Source organism: Pagrus major, chromosome 12 (genome assembly GCF_040436345.1).
Source record: "Pagrus major chromosome 12, Pma_NU_1.0".
Lineage (NCBI taxonomy): Eukaryota > Metazoa > Chordata > Actinopteri > Spariformes > Sparidae > Pagrus > Pagrus major.
The window spans coordinates 7,323,833-7,347,636 of record NC_133226.1 but is presented as its reverse complement, the minus strand read 5'-3'; the positions used below and the strand labels follow the sequence as shown (position 1 = coordinate 7,347,636).

The 23,804-nt window shown below is 40.2% G+C and overlaps 3 protein-coding genes across 3 annotated transcripts; all 3 read left to right on the top strand.

Annotated features, from left to right (window-relative positions):
• Window positions 1-144: 144 nt before the first annotated feature.
• On the top strand, window positions 145-4,593 carry LOC141006016 (bile salt-activated lipase-like). Its single transcript, XM_073478099.1, has 11 exons — window positions 145-232; window positions 615-762; window positions 844-963; window positions 1,066-1,263; window positions 1,445-1,575; window positions 1,911-2,018; window positions 2,746-2,860; window positions 3,119-3,305; window positions 3,418-3,621; window positions 4,012-4,221; window positions 4,328-4,593. The coding sequence occupies exons 1-11, from the start codon at window positions 170-172 to the stop codon at window positions 4,515-4,517; spliced, it is 1,674 nt and encodes a 557-aa protein (XP_073334200.1). The 5' UTR covers window positions 145-169; the 3' UTR covers window positions 4,518-4,593.
• A 2,415-nt stretch (window positions 4,594-7,008) lies between these two features.
• On the top strand, window positions 7,009-18,491 carry LOC141006015 (cholesterol 7-desaturase nvd). The gene is made up of 7 exons (XM_073478098.1): window positions 7,009-7,426; window positions 12,849-13,037; window positions 13,920-14,098; window positions 14,355-14,480; window positions 15,078-15,197; window positions 15,788-15,964; window positions 17,999-18,491. The coding sequence occupies exons 1-7, from the start codon at window positions 7,009-7,011 to the stop codon at window positions 18,158-18,160; spliced, it is 1,371 nt and encodes a 456-aa protein (XP_073334199.1). The 3' UTR covers window positions 18,161-18,491.
• Window positions 18,492-21,002: 2,511 nt separating this feature from the next.
• LOC141005979 (uncharacterized) lies at window positions 21,003-23,582 on the top strand. The gene has a single exon (XM_073478049.1). The coding sequence runs from the start codon at window positions 21,035-21,037 to the stop codon at window positions 21,839-21,841; it is 807 nt and encodes a 268-aa protein (XP_073334150.1). The 5' UTR covers window positions 21,003-21,034; the 3' UTR covers window positions 21,842-23,582.
• The last annotated feature ends 222 nt before the right edge of the window (window positions 23,583-23,804 follow it).

The window sequence follows — 23,804 nt, the reverse complement described above, 5'->3', positions numbered from 1 at the left end:
CATCACAGGTTGAAGGGTCAAATCATGGTCAGTTGGACCTCAGGGTGATAGTATGAGTGAAAAGGTTGTGTAACACAAGTAAACAGTTATGGTTACCGTTCATTTTCTTGCAGGGGGTCCTGTGTGTATATAAGCAGTCAAAGAAGCATTTGCTGGTTCCCGTGCAGCCATGGAGAAACTGAAGGTTCTGTTCGCTGTTGTCTTGTCCCTGGGAACGGCCTCAGCAGCCACTGTAAGAAACTCAAACGCATGCATGACTTGCATGGTGTAATTAATCTCATCTTTGTGATTTGAAGATCTTTGTCTAATTTTGGGGTAAAAAAATGTAATCTTTGTCACTGTTGGGGCATTTTGATTGTTAAAATGGTGCCTGCTATCACTTATTATGAGTTTACTTCATCCATGTCAGCTCTCTGTGATTGAAAATTATCAGCTGGAAATTTAACAACGGCTTGTGTGGTTTTAACTTTAGTACAATGGAGGAAATTCAAACAAACATTACACAGGAGTTTATTCTCGTAGTCCTGTCTATGCTTCAAAATATGTCAAATTGTACAGTTTACTGCTACATACTGTCACTGAAGGTGAAGGCTTTTGTTTGACTGTGTCTCTAGCTGGGCGTGGTACAAACAGAAGGTGGCAATGTCCAGGGACAAAACATCCCCCTTGGTCTTTTCCGCTCCGTGGACGTTTTCAAAGGAATTCCCTTCGCTGCCCAACCTGGAACATTTGAGAAACCAAAACCTCACCCTGGCTGGGATGGTGCGCACGCAAAATCTCATTTACACTATAATCATCTCATCATAACTGAAAAGAAATGATCAAGGTCATCTTCATCCCCAGGCGTACTGAGGGCAACAAAGTTTGCAAAGAGATGTCTTCAGATCAGCATGCTCCAGACCTCCAGCTTTGGTGGTGAAGACTGCCTCTACCTCAACATCTGGGTTCCCCACGGTCAACAAGGTAGCTTTTTTGTGTTTCGATATATTAATGTTCACAGATCACAGATACAGTAGGTGTGCTTTTTTTTGTCGAATCAACATTGTCCTCTTTTTTCACCCAAAGTGTCATCGGACCTCCCGGTCATGATTTGGTTCTATGGAGGAGGCTTCATGGTCGGCGGTTCCATGGGGGCAAATTTCCTCAACAACTATCTGTACAGCGGTCAGGAGATTGCAGATATGGGCAACGTTATTGTGGTGTCAGTGGGATACCGTGTGGGAGTACTGGGCTTCCTCAGCACAGGAGATTCTAGACTACCAGGTGAGGGCCATTAACTGGATTATTCGGTTCTCCTGCCTACTTTCAGCCTTCACTGTGCTCTTAACAGTCAGTTACTTGAGTAAAGCGGTGAAGTATTTAAAACCAGCCTGGATGCCTGTGTGTCAGCAGACTTGTTGGCTGTGTTAAGGCGTGTTTTACTTAAAATCTGCCACTGCGACAGGAAACTATGGTCTGTGGGACCAGCACGCTGCCATCGCCTGGGTGCACAGGAACATCCGCTCATTTGGAGGAGACTCTGACAACATCACCATCTTCGGAGAGTCTGCAGGTGGAGCTAGTGTCAGCTTCCAGGTCAGCACCATCTTCTAATAAGACATGGTAGTTTTATACGCTTTATTAATGGCTGATAAACAATAAAACAATCCATTAATACTATATAGGCAGGCAATAATGGGTTGACAAGAACTATTTAAGGGTTGCCAAGTTGTAGAAAATCCATTTGGCTGATGTGTATGATCCTCCTGAATACTATTTGTTAAAGCATCCATCAGTATTTTACTAACTATAGCAGCACATATGCCTTTTATTATACTTTTCAATTTATGAAGAGCTATTTTTCAATTCTGAAGCAAATAAAAACAACTGCAAGTATTCTTTTTATATTCTATGAATGTATTCCTACACAGACTCTGTCCCCCCATAACAAAGGGCTGATCAAGAGAGCCATCTCCCAGAGCGGTGTTGCCTTCTGTCCCTGGGCTATGAGCAGTGACCCACGCACGATTACAGAGCAGGTATGTCCATGTCAGACATCACGGAGATGGATCCTGCTGTCACAAAAAAAGTCACAATATTTATTCTGTAGGATCATTTTTTATTACAAATGTGATTTCAATATTAATTTTTAGACAATTCATTATTAAATGATTTAATTATGTAATGATGAGAATGTTAAGGCCATAATTCTCCATTAGTTCCCAGATGATTGTAGAGATACAGACTAGTATTTAAACAGTACAGTACTTTTTTAAGTCCAAAACTGATGTTAGGTATTGAAACTGGAACATTTAATAACCAAAATGTCTGCTGATAAATTGAATCATCACTGTGTTCCATAATTACATATTAATTGCATATATATTGTATAAATTCCCTACATATATACATACTGTATGTTGATATGTAGTGAATGTCTTCGCAATCAACTTTGTGCCAATAGGAAGTACTCATGTTCAGGGTCTTTTACTGGTAATCAGTGTCAGAAAAGTATTAAATCCACATGCAATGTAGACAAACAATAACACATGAAAACTTCCACAAGTGTTGAATAATATTTGATATTATATAATCATACTTTTTTAACTTGTGTTAAGTGTAAAATGATATGTGCACCATGTTGATTGTTAACTGTGGCAGCCTTTTCTACCAACATTCACCAACATTATCTGTTATCATTGAAGGCTGAAGCACTAAATTGACTATGTTCTACTCAAAACATGCTTCATTACCATGTTCATTCAGGTTGCTGTGAAGGTCGGCTGCCCCACTGACGACAGGATGGTGGCCTGTCTGAAATCAACCGATGTTAAGACTCTTGTCATGGCTGCTCCCAGCGTGGGACAAGGCACCCCAGACAGTGAGCACATTCACAAATGATATTGAGGAATTGATCACATCATTGTTGAGTAAAGTGATTTATTTGCAGTTAGCTGTAAAAGCGCCTCTTATGACAGCTGTACATAACCCAATTCAACATAAAGTGCAAAATAAATGTATCACAGTTAAATTTTCTTTGTGGTTCACATAACTGAGCTTAAACATGGTTTACATACAAACTAATAATACCATCTACTATAAGATGCCACCTCAATAATTCTGTGTCACTTCATCTCAGATCCTGCAGTGAAAAACCTTCTTCTGTCTCCTGTGGTTGATGGAGACTTCCTCCCTGATCAGCCCAGCAACTTGTTCCACAACGCTGCTGACATTGATTACCTCGCAGGGGTTAACAGCATGGACGGACACCTCTTCACCTCAAAGGACATTCCCTCCCTTGGAAACAAGAATGAGGAGACTCCTGTGTAAGACTGATTTGTCTTCAGAGAGAAAGCATTTTTATTTTGTGGGCATGCACGAAAGAGAAAACGCAAGTTGTTGTTACTTACAGAGCTCTCTTTCTTCATTTCCCTGCAGAGAAGATGTGAGGAGGCTTCTTGCTGCTTATACCAAAGATGTGGGGCAAGCTGGTTTTGAGGTTGCCTTTGCTGAATACTCGTCCAACTGGGAATCAACACCAAGCCAGAACAGCATTAAGAGAACTGCTGTGGACATTGGGACTGACTATCTCTTCCTGGTTCCTGCACAGACTGCCATCTACCTGCATGCCGCTAACGCCAGGTGAGGCCAACTGTTTGCTTCTTCTGTCCTCACATATCTTTAATCTGTTGCAGGTGTATTCTTCAAGAAAATATAAATACTAATATTCTGTCAAAGTTTACCGGAAGAAAATCTTGAAAATACAATAAAAAAAAGGCCTCATATTGTAGAACGGTGCTGTATAAATACTGTGAAAGTATCAAATCTCTGGAAAATGGGGGGGGGACAGGAGCTAAAGTAAGAGGGTGAATAGAGGTGCTGCAGCAATGGACAGTATGAGAAAAAGAATGTGTTTTCTGACCATCAATCTAGTAGACACCCAAAATAAGAGTATGAAGCTAAAAATGAGCCTAATGTGGGACCTTTAAGGGCAAAGTTTGAGACTAAACATGCTTTGACTGTCTTTAACAGGTCTGGCCGTACCTACTCTTACCTGTTGTCTGAGCCCAGTTTAATGGCTGGACCAGGCAAGCCCTACAATGACTGGGTGGAATCCGACCACGCTGACGACCTGCAGTACGTGTTTGGGAAACCCTTCACCACACCGAAGGCTTATGGGGACAGACAGAGAGACCTGTCTGGATATATGATTGCCTACTGGACTAACTTTGCCAGAACTGGGTAAAACACTCTTTAAATGCATGTGCAACAGTATGGAGTTTTAACAGCTTGAGGATTATTTTACTACAGAACTATTCTCACAAGTGTTTCTTACTTATTTTTACAGGGACCCGAACACAGGAATCATGAAGGTGCCTGCGACTTGGCCTGAATATGCCATCACTGGTCAACATTTCCTGGAAATTAATGCTAAGATGAATGGGAGCTCCATTGGGCAGGAAATGAGGCTGCGTTTTGTTCGCCTTTGGACCAGCACCCTTCCCGGCCTCCAATCACGTAGTGACACTGAGGCTTAATGATGCATTTTTTGTTTAAATAAAGACACCAATTATAAAAATAAAAATGTGTGCAATAAAATAAAGTCAGTCAGGCTTTTTTATGTGGTTCAACTTGACTGTTTACATAAAGAGATGGCCTTGATGTTTACTGAAAAACAGAGTCAGCAATAAATGACATTTAAATCCAACATCATCTGAAGACCTGAACACATTGCAGCCATCAGCAAATGCCGAATTGTTTCTTTACATTAGTGACATTGAGGATGATGTCCAGCTAAACTGGATTCAGTCACCAAACCGTGAAAGCCTCACAATATGGTATCCTGTCTGAAGAGGTCTAATCCTGTGGCCCTCACAATGGCCAACAAGCTCAGGCTGTCCTCAGGCAGTAAATGGTGCTAATGGTGTTGTTTTATACTTGTGTGTGTACTTTCACTGCAGCAACTCACAACTATCAGATTTAATGTAATTCCCTGATCACCAACATTAGACATTACACATTCTGTCATCCTATAAATGTCACTTGAGACAGAGGAAATGGGAACATAAATATAAGAAATAAGAAATAACAGCATTGTTTGATTTAGCAATTCAAACAGCAGTGAAGTTAACTACATGTAATGAGAAGGGCGTAGGTTTTGCATATGGACTGCAGGGACTTGTCCCGACCAATATTTGAGCGAACTCGTTTGCATTGTCTTTTTACTGAAGTCATATTAGATCATTCTGATGTGTCCTCTCAGAGGCTACGTGTCTGACAGAGAGGGTAAGAGACAGAGGGATGAACAACTGATTCTGTGCCCCTCATACTGATTTTGACAGAGAATCTTTATTAATTAATAATATATTTTAGCTCTCTGCTAGTGCTACATTCTTATGCGAGCAGTGTGATTAATAAATGCAAAGTTTGAATAGGAAGCAAAAGCCTTAGGGCTTGTGTCCATATAGCATTTTTCTCTCTCATTGCATAAGCCTTCATCCCAGTGCTCCTCAGCACCCTGACTTCACTTTTATGCCAGAGAAAAATGCTACATGGGCAAACACCCTTATACAAATAATAATTATGATAAGACTATTAATAATAGGCTCATGATAACATAAACAGAATAAAAAGAATAAAAGCCACAAACACATTATAATTATATAAATGTTAAGAAATGGCCCTAAGAAATTTTGTGTGTTGTGAAAAGTGGTTTAAAAGCTGGCAGAAGACATGGACGGATACACCTGGTGTGAGTTTTGGACATCCAGGTTATAGACAGTCTTTGTGGAGAATGTGCCCTCTGGTGGGGGATTGCTGGAACCTTGTACAATTCAAACATGATGGATAGAAGGTGGAAACGCACTGGTTCTGCAAACTTGTGGAGCCTGCAGTTTTGTGTTGTTTGAATGAAGATAATTGCAAACATTAACATTTATGTATCTAAAAGGTGCATTAAAAAATTGTAAATTGTAATCAAGCACATGTAACTTTTTACAGTGGAGATGTGAAGAGTCTACTGGCTTTGTACACTCAGGTGAAGGACAAGATTGGTTTGGACACATCACTACTGCACCTCAACCTGGGGCACAACTCCCACTCAGGAGAACATCTAGAAAAGTGTTAAGGAGACTGGAACGGACTACATCTTCCTGTTTCCTACGGCTGAAATGAAAAGTGACCATGCCCATTGTTTCATATACTTTTGGACACATGAGCTAGTTCAACTATGTTGCAAGAATGGTTACTAGAGTTTATGGTAGTTAACAAAGTAAATACATGTTTTTATATTCCCGGCCAGGTCTTCAGAAAGAAATACAAGTGTGCGATTCATAGATTAGTTATCAGGTGCACTTTAAGGTAAAATAATCTGATCTTTATTGACTGATTTTTTATGCCGAAAAAATTTAAATAATCAAACTCTCTTCATTCTGATGACTGAATAAACTGAATAAACAAACTGACCTGACAACACAGTTTCATACTGTTTTACTTTGTTTATATGTGGCGGACCCTGCCACCTTTCTAGCTTCAAACAGTGTTCTGGGGACCTTATTTTCCTCTGAGAACAGCTTGTTTATTCAGTTGTGGAGAAAAATGATATTTCTGAGTTTGAATTATAACCTCATTAATATTGTAAATATTCAAACACTTTGTACTTCTTCTCCAAAACTACATAGTGGCCGTTCAATGTCACAAACATAACAAATATGATTCTATTTTTTCACTTGAAACATCTATATCCTATACTAAATAAATAAACTACTACTTTATCTTATAATTGAAGTAGCTTAAATGGCAAAAAAATACCATAATTATGTTTGATAAACTACATACAGAGACACATTCTTAACACCATTAAATTAATTGAATCAGGTTCATTCTCCAGGTCTGACAGGGGGAATAAGTCAGTCACTGTGTTAATATGATTAGATCAGCTGTACCTGCAGTGTGATAGGACCGGCTCTGGGTGTGGCGTAAACCAAGTGGCTCACCTCGTCTCCAGGACAGAGACCCAGGAGCGTCAGGATGGACAGTCACAACATGTCCGTGGGGAAGGTCGCTGCTATCCTCGGGCTGGGAGTAGGAGCGATGGTGGTGTTACATGGAGACCCGCTGGACTCTGAAGGCAGCGGGTACCTGATATGGAGAGAGACCGGGCTGCTCGGTGTTCCGGCCCGGGCTGTGGTGTGCATCCTCGCCGGTGTCTCCTTCCTCGCTGTAGGCTGGCTGTACAGGCTGCTCTGCTGCCCCCTGGAGCTGCTGAGGGCGCCGGATGATGTGGGATACATCGCCGAGGGCGGTCGCTCCAGAGCCCAGGCGGCTAACGAGGTCCGCCGCAGGAGGAAAACAGGAGAGCTGCCTCCGGTTTATCCGAACGGCTGGTTCCGAGTACTGGACTCACACCTGCTGGAGAGGGGCGACGTCAGAAATGTCTCTGTTCTGGGTAAGAGAAGTTGCATTATAACCAATTAAAAACTTAAGTGAGCTAACTACTATTAGTGTGTGACGCATTTGAGTATACCACCAGGAGGTAACCATCACAAATAAGACACTCAAGGAGAATTATTAAAATAAATTGTCTTTTATTTTGAAAACTAGACAGAACATAGAAAATAACAAATCATATGTGTCAGGCGAGCCCAAATGTCAAAGTATGTGTAAACTGAGATCAGGCAAGTTCAGGTTCCTCAGGAGACACCAGATAGTAGACCCTGACTGATACTCAATATTTGGTAAAGTAAAATAAGTAAAATATTTGGATAGAGATATGATGGCCATATACACATTTTTTTTTACAATGATCCCTCTTTTGCAGTTAATCAAACACAAACACAGAGGCAGAACATTTCACAGTGTAACAATAAACTTTATTGTCTAAAATGACAATCAACTTCACTGGGAATTTGATAATCATAAACCACCCCAAGCATCTTTTTCTACGTCTAAAAAAAGTCTAAAAGTCTAAAAAAAGTTTTCATATCGGCACATATTGGACAACATGTACATACCGATCAGGCTCTAACACACATTTCTTCCAATAATCCCTCAAATGTTGTTATAAAACACTTGCGACAAAGATATGAAGGGTATTTTACAGTAGGCAATAAACTTTATTCAATTTAATAATGTTAAACACCCCTGGCATCTTTTTCTGCTTTATAATCTTTAAAAAATAAAGATTTGATAAAATATTGATGCATATCAGACAACATCTACGCTGATACTGATATATCTGTGACAGGCAGATATCGGACGTTAATATCGACTAACCGGTATATCGATTGGTCTCCACTAAACAGAGACAGACACAAATGTCTCTGATCGTATGGCTCTGTTCCCTTCCAAGAACTGTTCAAAAAAAACTTTTTTTAGGCGGCAGGGATTAGCTGTGAAATTATCAGTAGGATAATGACAGGGTATGATTTTGATCATACTCCATCTTAGACCATTATACTTTTATTTTTCATGGGTTGAATAGGTTTGGCAGCGCTAATGTAATCAGTGCAAGACATCATGTTAGTGATCTGCATTGAAAACATTACACAAGCTCACGCCATATCCCTCTGCTTTGAATTTACTACTTTGAATATATCTTCTGCACGAAATGTGTCATGTAAATAAAGTCACCTTGCCCTGTATGCAATTCTAGCAGCACTTAATGTTCTCATGTAAAGGGGGGGTGGATTTAAGTGCACAACAAAAAAAACAATGGCTATCGCTAAGAACAACTCGGTTCTTTTTGTTTGTACAAAAGAATCGTTGGAAAGAATCCGATCGTTCGAGAACGCGACATCATGAGACAGGTGAGGCAAGTCAACCCACACTTTCTTGTTCTTATTTGCCCCTGACCACAGGAGTGGTTTTACTGTGGTTTCGCTCACATGAAATTTTTGGGATATGTCTAACTGCTTCTTCTCTATGTTTACTTTCAACTCAAAGGTCAACCGTTGGCAGACATCCACCGGTTGACTGGAGAGGCTAAAAAGGTTTCAAGAGGTAAAAAGCAGTCAGAGATGTATTTTGGTGTGGACAACATCCAAGAGGTAGTCATGTAAATGTGAAGTGTCAAACAGATCAGCGACCCTAGTAAGCTCCAGAACATTAGACACAAACTAAATAGTGTTAGGTGCACTGAAGATTAAATGAATACTGGTAATAGAGAAAACAAATACTTAAACGAGTACTCCAAATTATTTTCAGTGGCATTACATTTACATGTAATTCAGGTAATGCATTATTTTGTAAATGATCTTCAGGATGAATATGTCATGATTCAGTTCTTTATTGTAGGAGCTGTAATTGTTAATACAAATGTGTCACATTTTTTAATTTTAATTAAACAAAGATGTCACATTTTCACTTCTTTAGGTTTAATTGCCACTGCTGGTCTTTCTACAACCCTGATATTTGTCACTTCACCTGGTCTCTATTGTCTTGAGTGTAATGAGCCTACGTTGCCAGGAAAGGACAGACAGGATCATATTACAAAGTTTTTTGGTATTTAGAGTATACATATGAAACACAATGGCTCGCTGTCCTTGTTAGAACAGTTAGGGATTTTGGTGCTTAGTAACGCTTCGTTTTTGAACAAAGCACCATTGTTTCTGTCAAGCTGTCAACTGCTTGTTTGATTTGATGGTGTCATGGCGATGAACTATATGGTTACGGATATTATTTGAGCTTTTACGTAATGGCTGTTAAGCTGCACCTAACAGTTATTTAGTTATTCAGTTAATCTGCTGATTTCCTGATTAATCTTTGAACTGACTAATGTTTTTGCGTAGGTCATAAAATAGTTAAATTATAATTTGCCAGAGCCTAAGGCGTTTGAGGCAAGCAAGTTTCTTGCTTGTAAGCTTTTACTATTACAAGTAATTAAGTAAATTATTATATAAAGAGAAGGAATTGAGAGGAGGTATTCAAGAACGTGAATGAAGCCACATCCTTCCAACTTTTGTGGAAAACCCGAGTCCTTAACAAAGAAATCCACAGTCCAGCAGCATTTAACAACTTAAACAAATTATCCACTGGCTTGTAAAGCCAACCGAGAAATGGAGAAGGTCTCATTTTTCACATCACGTTACAATCTGCTTACATATGGTCAATAAAAATGTGATTTATACCTGTAAGTTGTTACAAATTCTTAGATAGAGGCCCTTTAAACATCATCTTCTCATCAAAATAAAACCAATCTGAGTAAATTACAAAGTCTCTTGTGATCAGTTTTGATTTAGATGACCTCTTTGATTTCATGTTTATAGTGATCTGACAGCCAGTCTATCCTGCATCAGGCCTCTCTCTGATCAATGATATGACATCTCGTCATTGTGGCTTTAAAGCTTCTGATATGTCATATGTCTCCGTGCTGCTTGATATGTAGCCGCTCCATTTCAAAGTTTAAATTAATGTCAAACACTGACACATGATTTGTTCCAGCCTATTTTCATCGAAGGCACGCGCTATAAAGCAGATACGTGTTTCACATTTTAGATTTGTTATTCTTGTGTTGATATCCGCTGGGACTGTTTCATCTCTTCAGAGAGTTTCTTTGAATTTGAGTTCAAAAAGGTTTCAAAGAGCGCTTGCTGCTTTCATGTTTCTGTCACATCACCTGCCATAAATAAACAAACAAACAGTACATGAAAGGTTTGAAAAGATATCCACCAGTAATAAGAGACACGTGCTCTAGCAGAGCAATTCAGGATAAGGATTACTTTTTATCACCAATTAATCTATTAAATATTTTAAACGTACTACAAGGAAGTATGACCAAAAATGCGTTGTCTTTATTTAACTCACTTTCAAATAAATGCATGCGCTAGCCAGATCTTTATTACAGGATGCGGAGGTGCTCATACCACTTTTGTCTAGAGGGGCCACCAGAGTCAACCAAAAATATGAAAGTTCCTTGTAGCAGCTTTAGCAATTGTGAAAAATGTCTATCATAACAAATTCGACGAGGTCAAGGTGACATCTGCAACCTGTTTGGTGCAGCAAATCCTCACATTTTAGAAATGTTATTTTGTTGAAGCTAACAAAAATATGAATTGATTAAAAGATAGATTTAAAAACATGTATGTCAATTAATTTTCTGGTGATCGACTAATTGAGTAATAAATGATTCGTTTCAACACCAAGTTAAAAAAATACTGTGTTTATTTGAAAGTAATCCCAACTCAAAGTCCACTCACTAGCTTTTTCCAGATAGACGGATGCAGTTTGTATGAGTGATCTGGATGAAATGGTCAAATGGACTGCAAGTACTTAGCGCTTTTCTACATTAACAGACAATGTGCTTTACAATTCACCTCTCATTCACCCGTTCAAATATCAGTGGCTGCCCCCACTAAGTACCATTAACTAATTAACGTCCCTTAAAGCTAGTGAGTGGACCTTGACATTTTTATTTTTTTTATCTTTATTTTGTCAAACTACTTTTTCCATGATCAAGGATAAACCTTGTTTAGCGTGCACACTCAAGACTTCCACCGACTAACTTCCGGTATAGTGCCCGACTAACTTGAATGGGGATAAAATAATGTAATTGTGCGGCTCTTCCAGACTTTCTAAATTTTATTGGACAAAATGTGACAATGAAATGAGTCATTTTGCATCTTTCACAATGATAGCTTATGGGAAAAAGTCTTTTAGTTCGACAGGTGGCCAATTCTTACATATTGCTCCTTTATTGTCGATATTGGTCTTGATCACGTTGGCTCATCTTTATTTCAGATCTTTCTTTACCCCAATCACCAGTGTTTCAGGTTATTTAAGCCAAAAATCTCATCCCTTTCAGGACATGTTCTCCCTCCAGCCCTCTGACATTTTACTGTCCCAAATTCTGTTGATCCAAATCTAAACCTGGCTTCCTTCATGAGCTGCGTCCTGCTGTGAATGAATGCAGTGTCTCTAACTTTTCACTGCAGTCATCCATTTACATCATATATCAAATTCTGCCAAGCGTGCTCTTCTCACACGCTGCGCTGTGGTTCACTTCTGCCCCACAACAGTCTGGGGACAGCAGCGCAGTGGTGTTTCAGCCCTCATTTGGATGAGCCTCATTTTGGATTTCTCAGAACTTTACTGGTTACCCTGACGAGGCACTGGTGGTTCTGCAGTTACTCTCAACGACAGTTCAACAGCCTGTGCTAATCTGGGAGCAATCTATAGGTCAGCTAAAAGTCAAGGCCATTGCAGTAGATGGAGATCTCCACATGTGGTGTCTGACTGGGCACAGATTCAATCTGACTGTGCACCACATAAAGTTGACCTACTGGAACTCAAACTTAATTATAGCAGTGAGCGTAAGTGTGAGCATCTAAATTAGCGACTTCATACGGTTTGTAGAGCTTATCCTTCATTAAAGACAGACTGTGGGATGAGGGTGGCTAAAGGAAAAAGCATTTAAAGTTTAAGCCAATATGTGTAGAATTTGAAAATTTCTCATTTTGATGCCCCCTTGTGGTAATACTAAAAAAGACACTGGTAGACATTAGTGCACTCTGAACACACTATACACATAGACTGCATCTGGTCTAACTGTAATTGTCTAATTTTAACAAATATAATGCCAAAAGAATCATTTAAAATATGCTAAAATCTGATAAAAAGTACTCATAAGTGTTTTAATTATTGATGAAACAATTGTTTTGAGAATAAATGTTTTAGTCAATGGAAATTCAGAACTGTAGTCAGTGTAATTGCATATACATTATATTTCAGTGAAATGTATAAAGCATTTTTGTTCATTTATATTTAAATTCTCAAATCTCTTGTGTAATTTCGCATCCTACATGTAATAATGTGTATATTCATTCATGAAATGTTTTTTAAGTGTTTGTCCCTACTGTCATTACTCGTCCTAGGTGAGCAGGTGGCAGTGTTTCGGGGCCAAAATGGGAAGGCCTACGTGGTCGATGCCTACTGCCCTCACCTGGGGGCCAGCCTGGCTGTGGGAGGACGCGTGGTGGGAAGCTGCATAGAATGCCCATTTCATGGATGGCAGTTTCGGGGTGATGATGGCAAGTGTGTGAAGATCCCCTATGCAGAAAAAGGTATGAACTGAAGATGGTGCCCAGGGATTTTTGTTCTACAAAATGTGTTATGGGGAACTAATAATACCTGCAACTTTACCATGTCTCAGTATCATAGTGTCTTGATTGTGTGTATAATTGAAGGACTAAGCAACAATATCATTTAGAATTAACAAGGCTCCTACACACTCTATCTATAACAAAATGCATGTCATTTGACGCTTTCAGACACATTAGTTTTATGTCTGCTACTGTTTCTAGTAAAAGATGTTTAAAGCCTTGCCATTAGCTCCATGAATAATATTTATATTTAATGTTATCTTGAGAGCCTCATTCACGATGCAGCACCAGCAAGGGCTCTGTTCGTCCAGCTCCACCACCCCACGCCCTTACCCTGATCATAACGGAACCATTAGATCCAGAGAGGTGGAGTTGGACCACCCAGTTGGCTTTACAGTGAGCACTACATGCCTGAGGGTGGTGCTAAAGGATATCTTGTGACAGGTGTTCAATGTTAAAATTTCAGCCTAAGTGTTGGTGCAGTAAAGGAAAAAATGGGCCAATGGTGGTGCTGGAAGGTGCAGACAAGTCAGCAAATCTGAACGTATTTTATACAAATCTGGATTTAAGTTTGTGTACAAAGGGGAAGCTGGTGCCCCTAATGAAAATGTTTGATTCTATGGAGAGCATGAATGTGGTAAGTTTTCTGCTGTGGTTAAACACTAAATTAGCTAAAGTTGTCTTTTCAAAAGTCAATAGACGAGCAATGGTCAACAGTGGTGAAACTAAATATCCACTGTTATGAGTGAACGGCGATTGTCTGAATGAAGTGCTACTGACAATTGTACAGATTGACTAATGAGACTGTATGATTCAGATTCACATTTCATCTGTCACGTTCAGTGCCAGAGTTTGCCAAGGTGCGCAGCTGGCCCAGCTGTGAGGTTAACGGCCAGATCCTGATTTGGTTTCACTGTGATGGAAAGGATCCACATTGGGCCGTCCCAGAACAGCAGGAAATTACAAATGGCGAGTGGGTCTATCGGGGCAGAACTGAACATTTTGTCAACGCTCACATACAGGTAGGTGCATATACTGTAAGTATGTGTGTGGATGTTTTTAAATACACATCATAAAGATGTGTTAGTTTGAATATAAAAAACAGGTGATTTACATTTTCAAATGATCAATGCTATTTACTTTTAATCCTCAGAACATCCACTTTCTGTATTTGTACATACGTTCAGTATCACATAACACAGGCAGAGAAGGGGCTTTTGTTACCCAACTCTTAAAGCAGTCACTGGAGCTTCTCATGACGACATCTCCTCCCGATAGGAGATTCCTGAAAATGCAGCGGACATCGCTCACCTCGCTCACCTGCACACGCCGAGCATTGTCAGCGGAGTAGATCTGCGTTACATTAACAGCAAAACCTGGGAGTTTTTGAGGCATGACTGGAAGGTAAGGATTTTTCTCTGCTGCATTTACAGTCCTAAAAGTTTCAATGATACTAAATCAGTGTTATTTTTGCTCGTTGAAATCTTTGGAGCCTGCAACCTAATTGTCTAATTCTCTGAACACGCAGTATGTAATTTCTGCTGTGAGTGGTCCCTAATTCAAAGCAATAGAAACAAGACACAGTTTGATTATGTCATGAAGTAGCATGGGATCATTGGAGATGTTGTCTTCATCGTTAAACATTGCAGAAAAAAGATCTGTCTACATGGCTTAGACAAGGTCATGTTTTAAAGTTTGAGTCACATTAAGTTACATTCGTCAACTTCCTCCCTCGATGTATCTTACCTTGAGTGAAATTACACATTTTTTTTTTTTTACATTGTTGTTATCTTAGGATAATGTTAGTACACAGCTCAACAAAATATAGAACAAAAGTCTCATAATTTTAAAGACATTTTAATGCAATGTTACATGTTACATTTAATGGTATTAGATTTTAGATGGCACAGAGTATATTTTTTTGGAAGGGGCAAAGTATTGAACAGTGTATTTCAGTGTTTGAATGCCGCTGTATGGTCTTGTCTGTGTGTTTTTTTGAAGGTTCAATGGGAACCAGAGCCAGAGCCCAACCAGCATTGTTCTCAGATGTTGGTGAAACATGCGTTCACTGTGTTTGGACTTCACTGGCCTCTGCTGGATGTTCATGTTGTGGCCAGACAGGTAGAGTAAAGTCCAAAGCAGACATGCAATTTGTACACAATTTCCTATTTATTTATAAATTGTAATGATGGCATAATCAATCTAAACAATCATTTTATTAAGATTTAACAGAATTTTACCACAATATAAGGGTTTTACATAACAATATCTATTGTACCTCAACTGAGGAGCACAGAACTGTATTTCTTTAAATACTTGATAAAACATTACAGAGCTTTATTACAGAACCAGCAGGAAATATGCTGGTCTGATGCAAAAAAACCTGGACACGGAACATTAGCAACTACTGTGCTGTCTCTTCCTTTTTTATCTTGCCTGGTTAATTATACATGATGAATAAATGTACCCTGAAAGCACTAATCTCACCAGTTGAACCAGTCGCAGAGGGCTTCGGGGGGAGCAGGATCCCTTAAGACCCGACACAAATGTTGAAGGCAAGGAAATGTTACTCTCATGTGGTGGGAGAGGGAGGTCAGCGGCATCATTGTGTGATGAGAATAGGATGTTTGTGCATCTGCATGTTGATTTTACATAAGGTAAAATATATAGATGAATATAAAGATTGCATTTATACACTGTCTGTGTTTCAGGTGGGTCCAGGAGTGGTGTTTCTGCTGTTTAACCACAGTTTCCTGGGCCGAGGTCTCATCATGCACTGTGTGACTCCAGTGGAGCCTCTGCTGCAGTGTGTCTCTCACATCATGTTTTATCAGTCTAATATACCACCTGTGGTGCCCAAATTCATCCTCAGAGCAGAGTGTATTCAGGTGCAGTACACACTTATCTTCTACTCTCACTGTGACACAGTCGTCCATTGTCTGCATGTATTGTGCAACGGGCCGCCCGCAGTGATAACCCCACAGAATTATCAGCGATTCTGCACATTTATGGAGATTTGCAGGCATTGTTATTTATTGGCGGTAAGTTTATGACTCAGAGTTTCTCTAATGAGTGAGATAATTGTGTGCATTTGCCTCCTACTCTGCCTTTGGTTTAATTCTGCCTCCTCATTGCCACCAGCAGTAACACCAGACAGTCACAGAAAAGGTGTAAATAGTCCTCATTAAACTTGATAATTAACTGTGTGGTGAAGTGAAAGAACAAAAAGGGAGACAGTTGGCTCAAGAGACAGCAAGAAAAGTATTTTTGTGAATGGTCATGGGCTGATGGCGATCAGACACTAAAAAGTATCCAGGGTGGGTCCCCACTAACCCTAACCCAACCCCTGCCAAAAGACTTTGGCTAAAATATGTTAGATATGTTAGATTCACAAGATGAACAGTGTGATTCAAAACAGAAAACATGACAGATGGAGATGGTGGTTGTGTAACCCAATCGCCAAAAAAGTGTTGGCAATTTAGTGGTTACTGGTTATGTTAAGGCACAAAAACCACTTAGTAAGGGCTCAGAAAAGATCACGTTTGGTTCACCTGGTTCTGTCTCCACAAACATGACGTTTTGTTAAAGATATCCAGTGTTATAGCTTACAAATGTTGAAATGCTGTCTCCAAAAGTTGTCTCTGGCTAGAGAGCCGTCTCTCAGCCAGCTTTCAGTAATCTGAAGGTGATATGACAAGTATGTTAGTAATGTTGATATGATACGTATGAAATGAAGAAATTTAACATATCCGTGGTTTGCACACAGAAGGAATTTCTTGTCGGCTTTGCTGCTGAAGTATTGTGCAAAAATGTGAACCCTTGAAAGTGTTTGATTTGAATCTGCAGATGTTTCTGTTTTCAATAAGACTCATTGTTATTAAATTATTCAAAATGCCAAAATGAAAAGTTTCGATGCAGATACTGAAACATTACTTTTTTCTGTACCTTTGTGAAATATAAGCACGTTCTTTACTTTTTTTTCACTTAACAAAAGAAGACAGATTTCTCTCGAGTTAAATGCAAGTAGCTACAAGAATTTAACCTAAACTGGAATGGCACTTGGTAAAGCACTTAAAATACTGTACATCTGCCAAAGCCAAACAGTCCCCTTTAATTCAATCAAACCTAATCCAAACTCGATAGCCCTGAACTGCTTAACCATTATTTAAGCTCCCCAGATCTATGACTCACATCAAATTACACTCACTCATAGATACCAGCCACCTAAACACACCTGATTTGAAGAATAAAGTAAATAAAGTAAAACCAAATCTGAATTTTCAACAGTCCGTGCTACAGAAACAGGTCAGTACCAAAAACATAGAAGGTGAAGTTTGATCTCCAGCACTAGTTTTCAGGCAAGTTTTGGCCAGCGTCTTTAATTTTCTACAATCCTGTAAGTGTTACTCAGCTGTTTGAAAGTTCAGAAAAAGAATGATTTAAGATAATTGTTTTCAGTTATTTTGCCATTTTGTTTCTCCATGTGGTATAAAACACAGGGAGCCACCGGAGGAAACTCAGTTTTAAAGGACAGTTCAAGGGGTGGATCTTGAGTGTGGACTGAAATGCCAAATCTCAGCAGCTGATGGAGCAACTGTGGCGTGACATTTAATTAACAGCGTTTCACACAGAAATCCCTGCTGAGAAATTGTAATCAGTCACAGCAAAGACACAGTACAAAATACAGATTATTCTTTTAGTTTTTATTTCATTCTGAAAGCTTCCTTGCTTTTCAGTTTCTTTTATAACTGTGTCACGTTTGATTATCAAATGCTAAGGGGGAAGTAAAGGAGGATAACATTTTTTTAACGGATGTTAAAGTTGTAACACTAAACCTATATTATGTCATGTTCACTCAGCATTTGAATTCATTACTCACAAGTCCGTCTCGTGACCTTCTCCTGTTTTCTTTCTGCGTCTAGTTTGAGCGGGACGTGATGATCTGGAACAATAAGAAGTACATCTCTAAGCCTCTCCTTGTGAAGGAAGATTCAGCCATCCAGAGGCACCGGCGCTGGTTCAGTCAGTTCTACAGTGAGAACAGCCCCCGGCTGCAATACCAGCGTGACACTTTGGACTTCTGACCTCCCTGAACTACAGGAGGGGAGATCAGCAGAGACGATGTCAGGTCAGGGTTGACATCAATCAGAAGTCTCGGAGGAGGGGCCAGGATTGATTTTCTCTTTTTTTAAATGAATTCATGGAGGAAAGGAGACCTGACTTGTTTGTGTGATTAGTGCTGGGAGCTCTTTTGAAAGCCTGAACCTTACGTTAAAGCTGACTTTCCAGCTTTATTTTTCGCAAGTGCCTACAGCTGTCATGTCGGCCGATCGGACCGGTATAACTGAGTGGATTCAGCCTGTAAATGTGAGATTTTGATGAACTACTGCTAATATTCAAAGCAAGCGATATTAAGTGCACCGCAATTGCCTTGTTGTAAAGCTCACAAGCTATCAAAGCCATTTAGCTCAGAAAATGTGAATTATTACATAAACTGTGATATTACATATATTACACATATTAGCAGTATCAGTCATGTACTTGAGAGACTGACTGATTTTTAGGTATGAATTTCTCTGCCTCTAGTTGGAGTTCAGTGAAAAAACTTCTTCTGCAGTCTTTCTTACAATCCTACTGTTTGGTATTTGCAAGTGTCTTTATCAATTTGAGTGTATCTGCATTGGAAAAATATTAATCTGGCCTTCTGACTGTGAGCTTAAATCTTTAATGTGTAATCAAACTGGGCAAAGCCCCAGCTGCAGGTGTAATGTCATGTGTGTTTGTTTTCTGATGGATATCTAAGGTCAGTCAACAGCCAGCTGATAGAGATCTCTTAGTCAGGGCAGTGTGCAAAGACAACTTAATGAGGAAAATAGCTCAACAGCACATGATTACAGAAAAGCTTTAGAAGTGTTGATAGGTTAGACAGAGCCCAGCGGTTTCCCTCTGCTTCCAGTCTTTATGCTAAGCTAGGCTAACCACGTCCTGACTCCAGCTCAGAGGTTATACTGCTGCTATGCATGTGCACGGTTTCACAAAACCAACTTTTACGGCTCATTACGGAGTGCTGTGACGTCATGCCATTGGCTCACTTGACCAAATGTGAGAGTTTAATGTCTAATCTTTGAATCGGGGCTACAGACTTTTGTATTCAAAATGCTTTAGGTGGTTTGTCTCCTCTCTGAAAACGTCTGTCTGTACTAAACCTGCAATCACTGATTTTTTTTGGCCACTTGGGGGCAGCGAAAACAAGTTGTGCCAGCAATACTGACATTACATACTGACATCACTGTTTATGTTGATATGGTGAATTTGTTTGCTTTGTTCAGCCGAGACAGAGTGATGATAGGAGCATATTGTATGCTGCTAAATGCTCAACTATGTTCAGTATCTAGTCTTTAAGGCTATGTTCAGACAGCAGGCAAATTTGCCAGTCACTACGTACGCTGGTGACGCTGCTTTCCGACACAAAAGCACCAGAAATAGAGATCCATCATCTTCCCCTCCAAACAATCACGCTGTCAAGTCATAGAGTGACAGTTTATTTCAGTCCGTGGACAGTTGTTTGTTGTTTTGTCCTCCATACTGCTGTGCCATCTGCCACTCTGATGCACTTGTCTTTCTGGACTTGACGTCGTCCTTGTGTGTCGCACTGCGAGTGACACACTGCGAGCGTCCAGAGTGTCCAGACTGAGACAGATTTGTAGAAATCAGATTTGAACAGCATTTCAAACCACCTCCAAATGTGAGTTTTTTGTTTTTTTTTGCTGTCCAGACTTCCTTAAACCAGTCTGGATGTGCCAAGAAATGGGTTTGGGCTGGCAGTCTGAACATAGCCTAATTCCGTCTGTCTGTTAGGTGTTTTGCAGGTACCATACCATTTCTTTGAAAACAGCTGAATGTTGCATGATACAATTAGTCATCCAATTATATTATAAAAACATTGATTATAGCTGTTTTAACACAGAGACAGGATAATGACCTTTAAATCATTAGTAAAGAAAGTGCAAATGAGCATCTATGCCAAATGTTGAACTGTTCCTTTAACAAGCACAATTGTACATACAGTCATATGTCAGCACTGGAATATATGCACTGAGAACCTGTATTCAAAGCCAGTCTTTATTAAATTTCAGGTTTAATTATTTATGTTTTGCTCTTCATACTCAGTCAGAAATCTGTGTTCCCATCACTGCTGTACATTTCTTTTTTTCTGTATTTACTCCTGGTGCTCAGTGTCGACTCGTTACTGACTAATCACTGATGACTACAATGCTGAGAGCCTCTATTAAAGGCTTCTGTGCCTGCTTGGAAATGTGTCAGACGTATGAAAGCAATAATCTTCGGTTGCCGGCGGCGATGGGGCTCAGTGTGTGGGAATTCTTGGCATTGCGCTTTAATTTCCGTTAAAAATATCGGCTGGTCGTGAAAGAGAGAGGCTGCATTTCAAAGCAAATAAACAGTTACAAAGCACAATGCTTGTAGTGAATATCAGATGATCTCTCTTTTGATATGAAAATGTATTTCTGTAAGTGGCTAACCTACATATTTATTGTTTATTTAAATGTGCAGAATAAATCCGTCTGCTCGCCCTTAATGTGTGTGCTCATGCATTTGTGAACTGGCAAAAGCTTTCTGTTGCACTGAATACATTAGTGTGTTAAATTGAGCGGAGTGGTGAAATGTTCACTGTTCTACTTTGCCAGTGGCACTTCTCTCAGGCTCATATTATAGCTCAGCACTCCTTATCTGTGAATGTGCCAATCTTATCTGGGTTTATGGTGGGAGAGGACTGTGTCGCCTTTGTTGTACAGAAGCATTACATCAACAGTTGGCTCACTCGAGCTTTGTCCAGGAAGAAAGTCGACTTTCTGGAATGCGAAAACATATTGAGCTTGTGTTTCGTGGGCTGTGTTAAATGTATCAGACAGACAGTAAAAATCTTTTCGCTATGAAGGATGGCTGAGGCAGAAGTCATGGAAACAGAGGAGGAGGCTGTTGCTACACTCGAAGAGAAGAGAGGAGAGGCTTGGGTCAGAGTTTTATACACACCGAGGGGAGCAGGAAGGCATGAAGATGAGATTGACTCAGTCACACAGCCTCTGCTTCAGCACAAACATCAGCACAGCCGTGATGAGATTCACAAAGAGGACAGGCAAGCAGTGACAGATGGGGCTGACCCAAAGACATCTGTTCCACAAGAGCTGGAATTGGCTGGCAGGGACGAGGCCGGCTGCAGTGAAAGTGTCAGGAGTTTGTGCAGCGACAGCAGCCGCCACGAGTGCCCCATCTGCAGCGAGCTGTTTGACTCAAGCGGAGATCACCGCATCACCTTACTCAACTGTGACCACGCACTGTGCCACCACTGTATAGCTGGGATCATGAAGCGTGGCAAGGATCCGGGCCGGCTGAGGTGCCCCTTCTGTCGACAGACCACGCCATTCCCAGAGTGGGAGATCAGGAGGATGCAGGAGGAGTCATTCAGCGGGGGTGTTTATGAGCCCGGGCCGGACCTCGTCATTCACCCTGGCCCTGAACTGCAGGCCGTCCCTGCTCTGGAGAGGCAGCTGGAGGTGCATACAAACATTTGTGGATGCTGTGGCGACCCTCCCTGCCTTGTCAGAGGATGGAGACTGATGCGACTACACTCCCTCTGCCTCTCCATCACTGCTCTCCTGCTGCTTTTACTGGTGTTGCTGGGCTGCTTCCTGTACATGGTTGTTCCTCTCATTATGCTGCCCATACTATTCAATGACAACGACTAAACTTATTGAGGATCTCTTGAGTGACTGTCTGACATTCAACAGGAACCCTACAGTGAGGCATCGAGGCCTTTAATTGAATTTGCTCAAACAGTTACTCAGCAATGTCAAATGTCATTCATACTTCCAGTATTTTATTAACCTCATTTCTTATCTTTCATTTTGGATGGATCCAGACTGACCCTTTGACTGTAAAGCAAACTGTTGCTGAAGGTATTATAATTTGTAAAGAGTCCAATTTGGAGTTGTCAAAAGCTAAACTGACTTTGCAGGCTCATATGAAGAATTAGTTGTCAGTTTTGAAAAAAAGCAATTCGGCACCAAAAAGTTAATCGTACAACATTTCTGAAATGTCTAAAACTGAGAGGATCCGCTCTCTTATCAGTTTGTCAACCACTGACTTTTGTTTTCTTTGAAGCGTGCCGCGGCTTTGTAGGATTTGGTGCCACAGATAAATGGAGGTCTGACTTTGGATCAAAACTTTTCATATCTTTCTGGGTCTTATATTGACCTACTTCTCATCAGAGCCGCTCAGATGCTCTCTGACGTTACCGCTCTGTATTCTTAGCTACAAAAACCCAGCTTGATCTCCTTTTATACCTCACATGAGGGAGACTTGGCCCTACAATTTAATCCTTTATATCCAAGTTCTTCTCTCAAAGAGAGGAACACAGAGAGCAGTGATGAAAGCTGGGAGTGAAGCTCCTGTTCGATTCCTCCTTTCTTTGTTTTGTTGTTTTGTTGATGCACTTGCACCTTTGAGTTTGTTGCTATGTACCTGAGCTATTAAACAGATATACATAAATATTCTTAGACTAGGTTTCTGTTCAGCTCAGTTTCTGGTTGTGTGCAGAATATGTAAGCATTTTTTTCTCATTCAGTGGAAAACTGTAAAGGTTCACTTCAAGTCCACAACAATCTGTGTGCTTCTCTAACATCAAATCAAAATTGACAAGAGTATAGAAAGAAGTTGAGAGAGCTTTAAACTGCACTCATACATATGTTTTAATCAACAATGGATTAAATGACTTTGTGTAATGTGATACACCCACTGTTCACTACCTGCCCAGCACCAAATGGCAGACAAGCACAGTTAAATAGGAATAAATATTTTACTCTGTGTCTGCTAAATGTGTAAATTAACAATTTGCATGTTCACCATTACAACTTCAAAGCCGCCACAAGAAGCTTTAACTTTGTCGACTCTGGCGGCCCCTGTGGACAAGAGCTGTATGAGCACCGCTGTCTGTGGTAAAGACCTTAATCTGGCTAGCGTGTGCATGTCATGGTTTGAGATTTTGGTTTACTTGTTTCCTGTTTTGTTTTGGTATATTTATCCTCATGTGTCATGTGTTACTTTCCTGTCTTTGTGTTTTTCCCACCTTTTTTGACTGCCCTATTACTCTCTCATTAGTCTTCCCTAACTTGCATATTTAATCTCTCTCTCAGTTTGTTCCTGGTGTCACTGTGTTTGCTCCTCGTGTTTTTTGCAATCCTGCCTGTGTTCCCCGACCTCCGTCCTAGTTTGTACTTTATTTATTTTTCATATTTCTCTTTAGTCTTTTATATTTTCCCCAGCCTGTTTTTGTCAGTGTTGTTGCCTGCCCTTTTCGTTGGCTGCATCTTTAGATTTTTGGACTTCAACTTTTCTTCCCTGCTGTTGTGTTTTGTGTTTGGGTCCTCACCTTTTAGCAAACTGTAACAGCGCATATGTTTTGAAATCAAGTAAAAGAAAGATGCAGCATGTTTCTAGTATTATTTTTCTTTTTTTGCACACAGCTGTTTACAGGATGCATGGTGGTGAGCTAACCCTAACCCTATTTGTGGCTATGTAATGTTAATAACTGTAATATGACGATGGTGAAACAAAGTGTTTTAGTACCGTACCGAACCACCGGACTACAGAGCAGCTTCTTTCCCCATCCAACCCGGATAAGTTGGAATCTGACCTGGTGACAGGCAAGTC

Bases quoted from the DNA above. Each gene is read 5' to 3' on its own strand.
- LOC141005979 (XM_073478049.1), top strand. From the start codon at position 21,035: ATGGCTGAGGCAGAAGTCATGGAAACAGAGGAGGAGGCTGTTGCTACA.
- LOC141006015 (XM_073478098.1), top strand. From the start codon at position 7,009: ATGGACAGTCACAACATGTCCGTGGGGAAGGTCGCTGCTATCCTCGGG. The intron at 13,038-13,919 runs GTATGAACTGAA...TGTCACGTTCAG, and splicing joins GATCCCCTATGCAGAAAAAG to TGCCAGAGTTTGCCAAGGTG. The intron at 15,965-17,998 runs GTGCAGTACACA...TTCTGCGTCTAG, and splicing joins TCAGAGCAGAGTGTATTCAG to TTTGAGCGGGACGTGATGAT.
- LOC141006016 (XM_073478099.1), top strand. From the start codon at position 170: ATGGAGAAACTGAAGGTTCTGTTCGCTGTTGTCTTGTCCCTGGGAACG. The intron at 1,264-1,444 runs GTGAGGGCCATT...CCACTGCGACAG, and splicing joins AGGAGATTCTAGACTACCAG to GAAACTATGGTCTGTGGGAC. The intron at 4,222-4,327 runs GTAAAACACTCT...TTATTTTTACAG, and splicing joins ACTAACTTTGCCAGAACTGG to GGACCCGAACACAGGAATCA.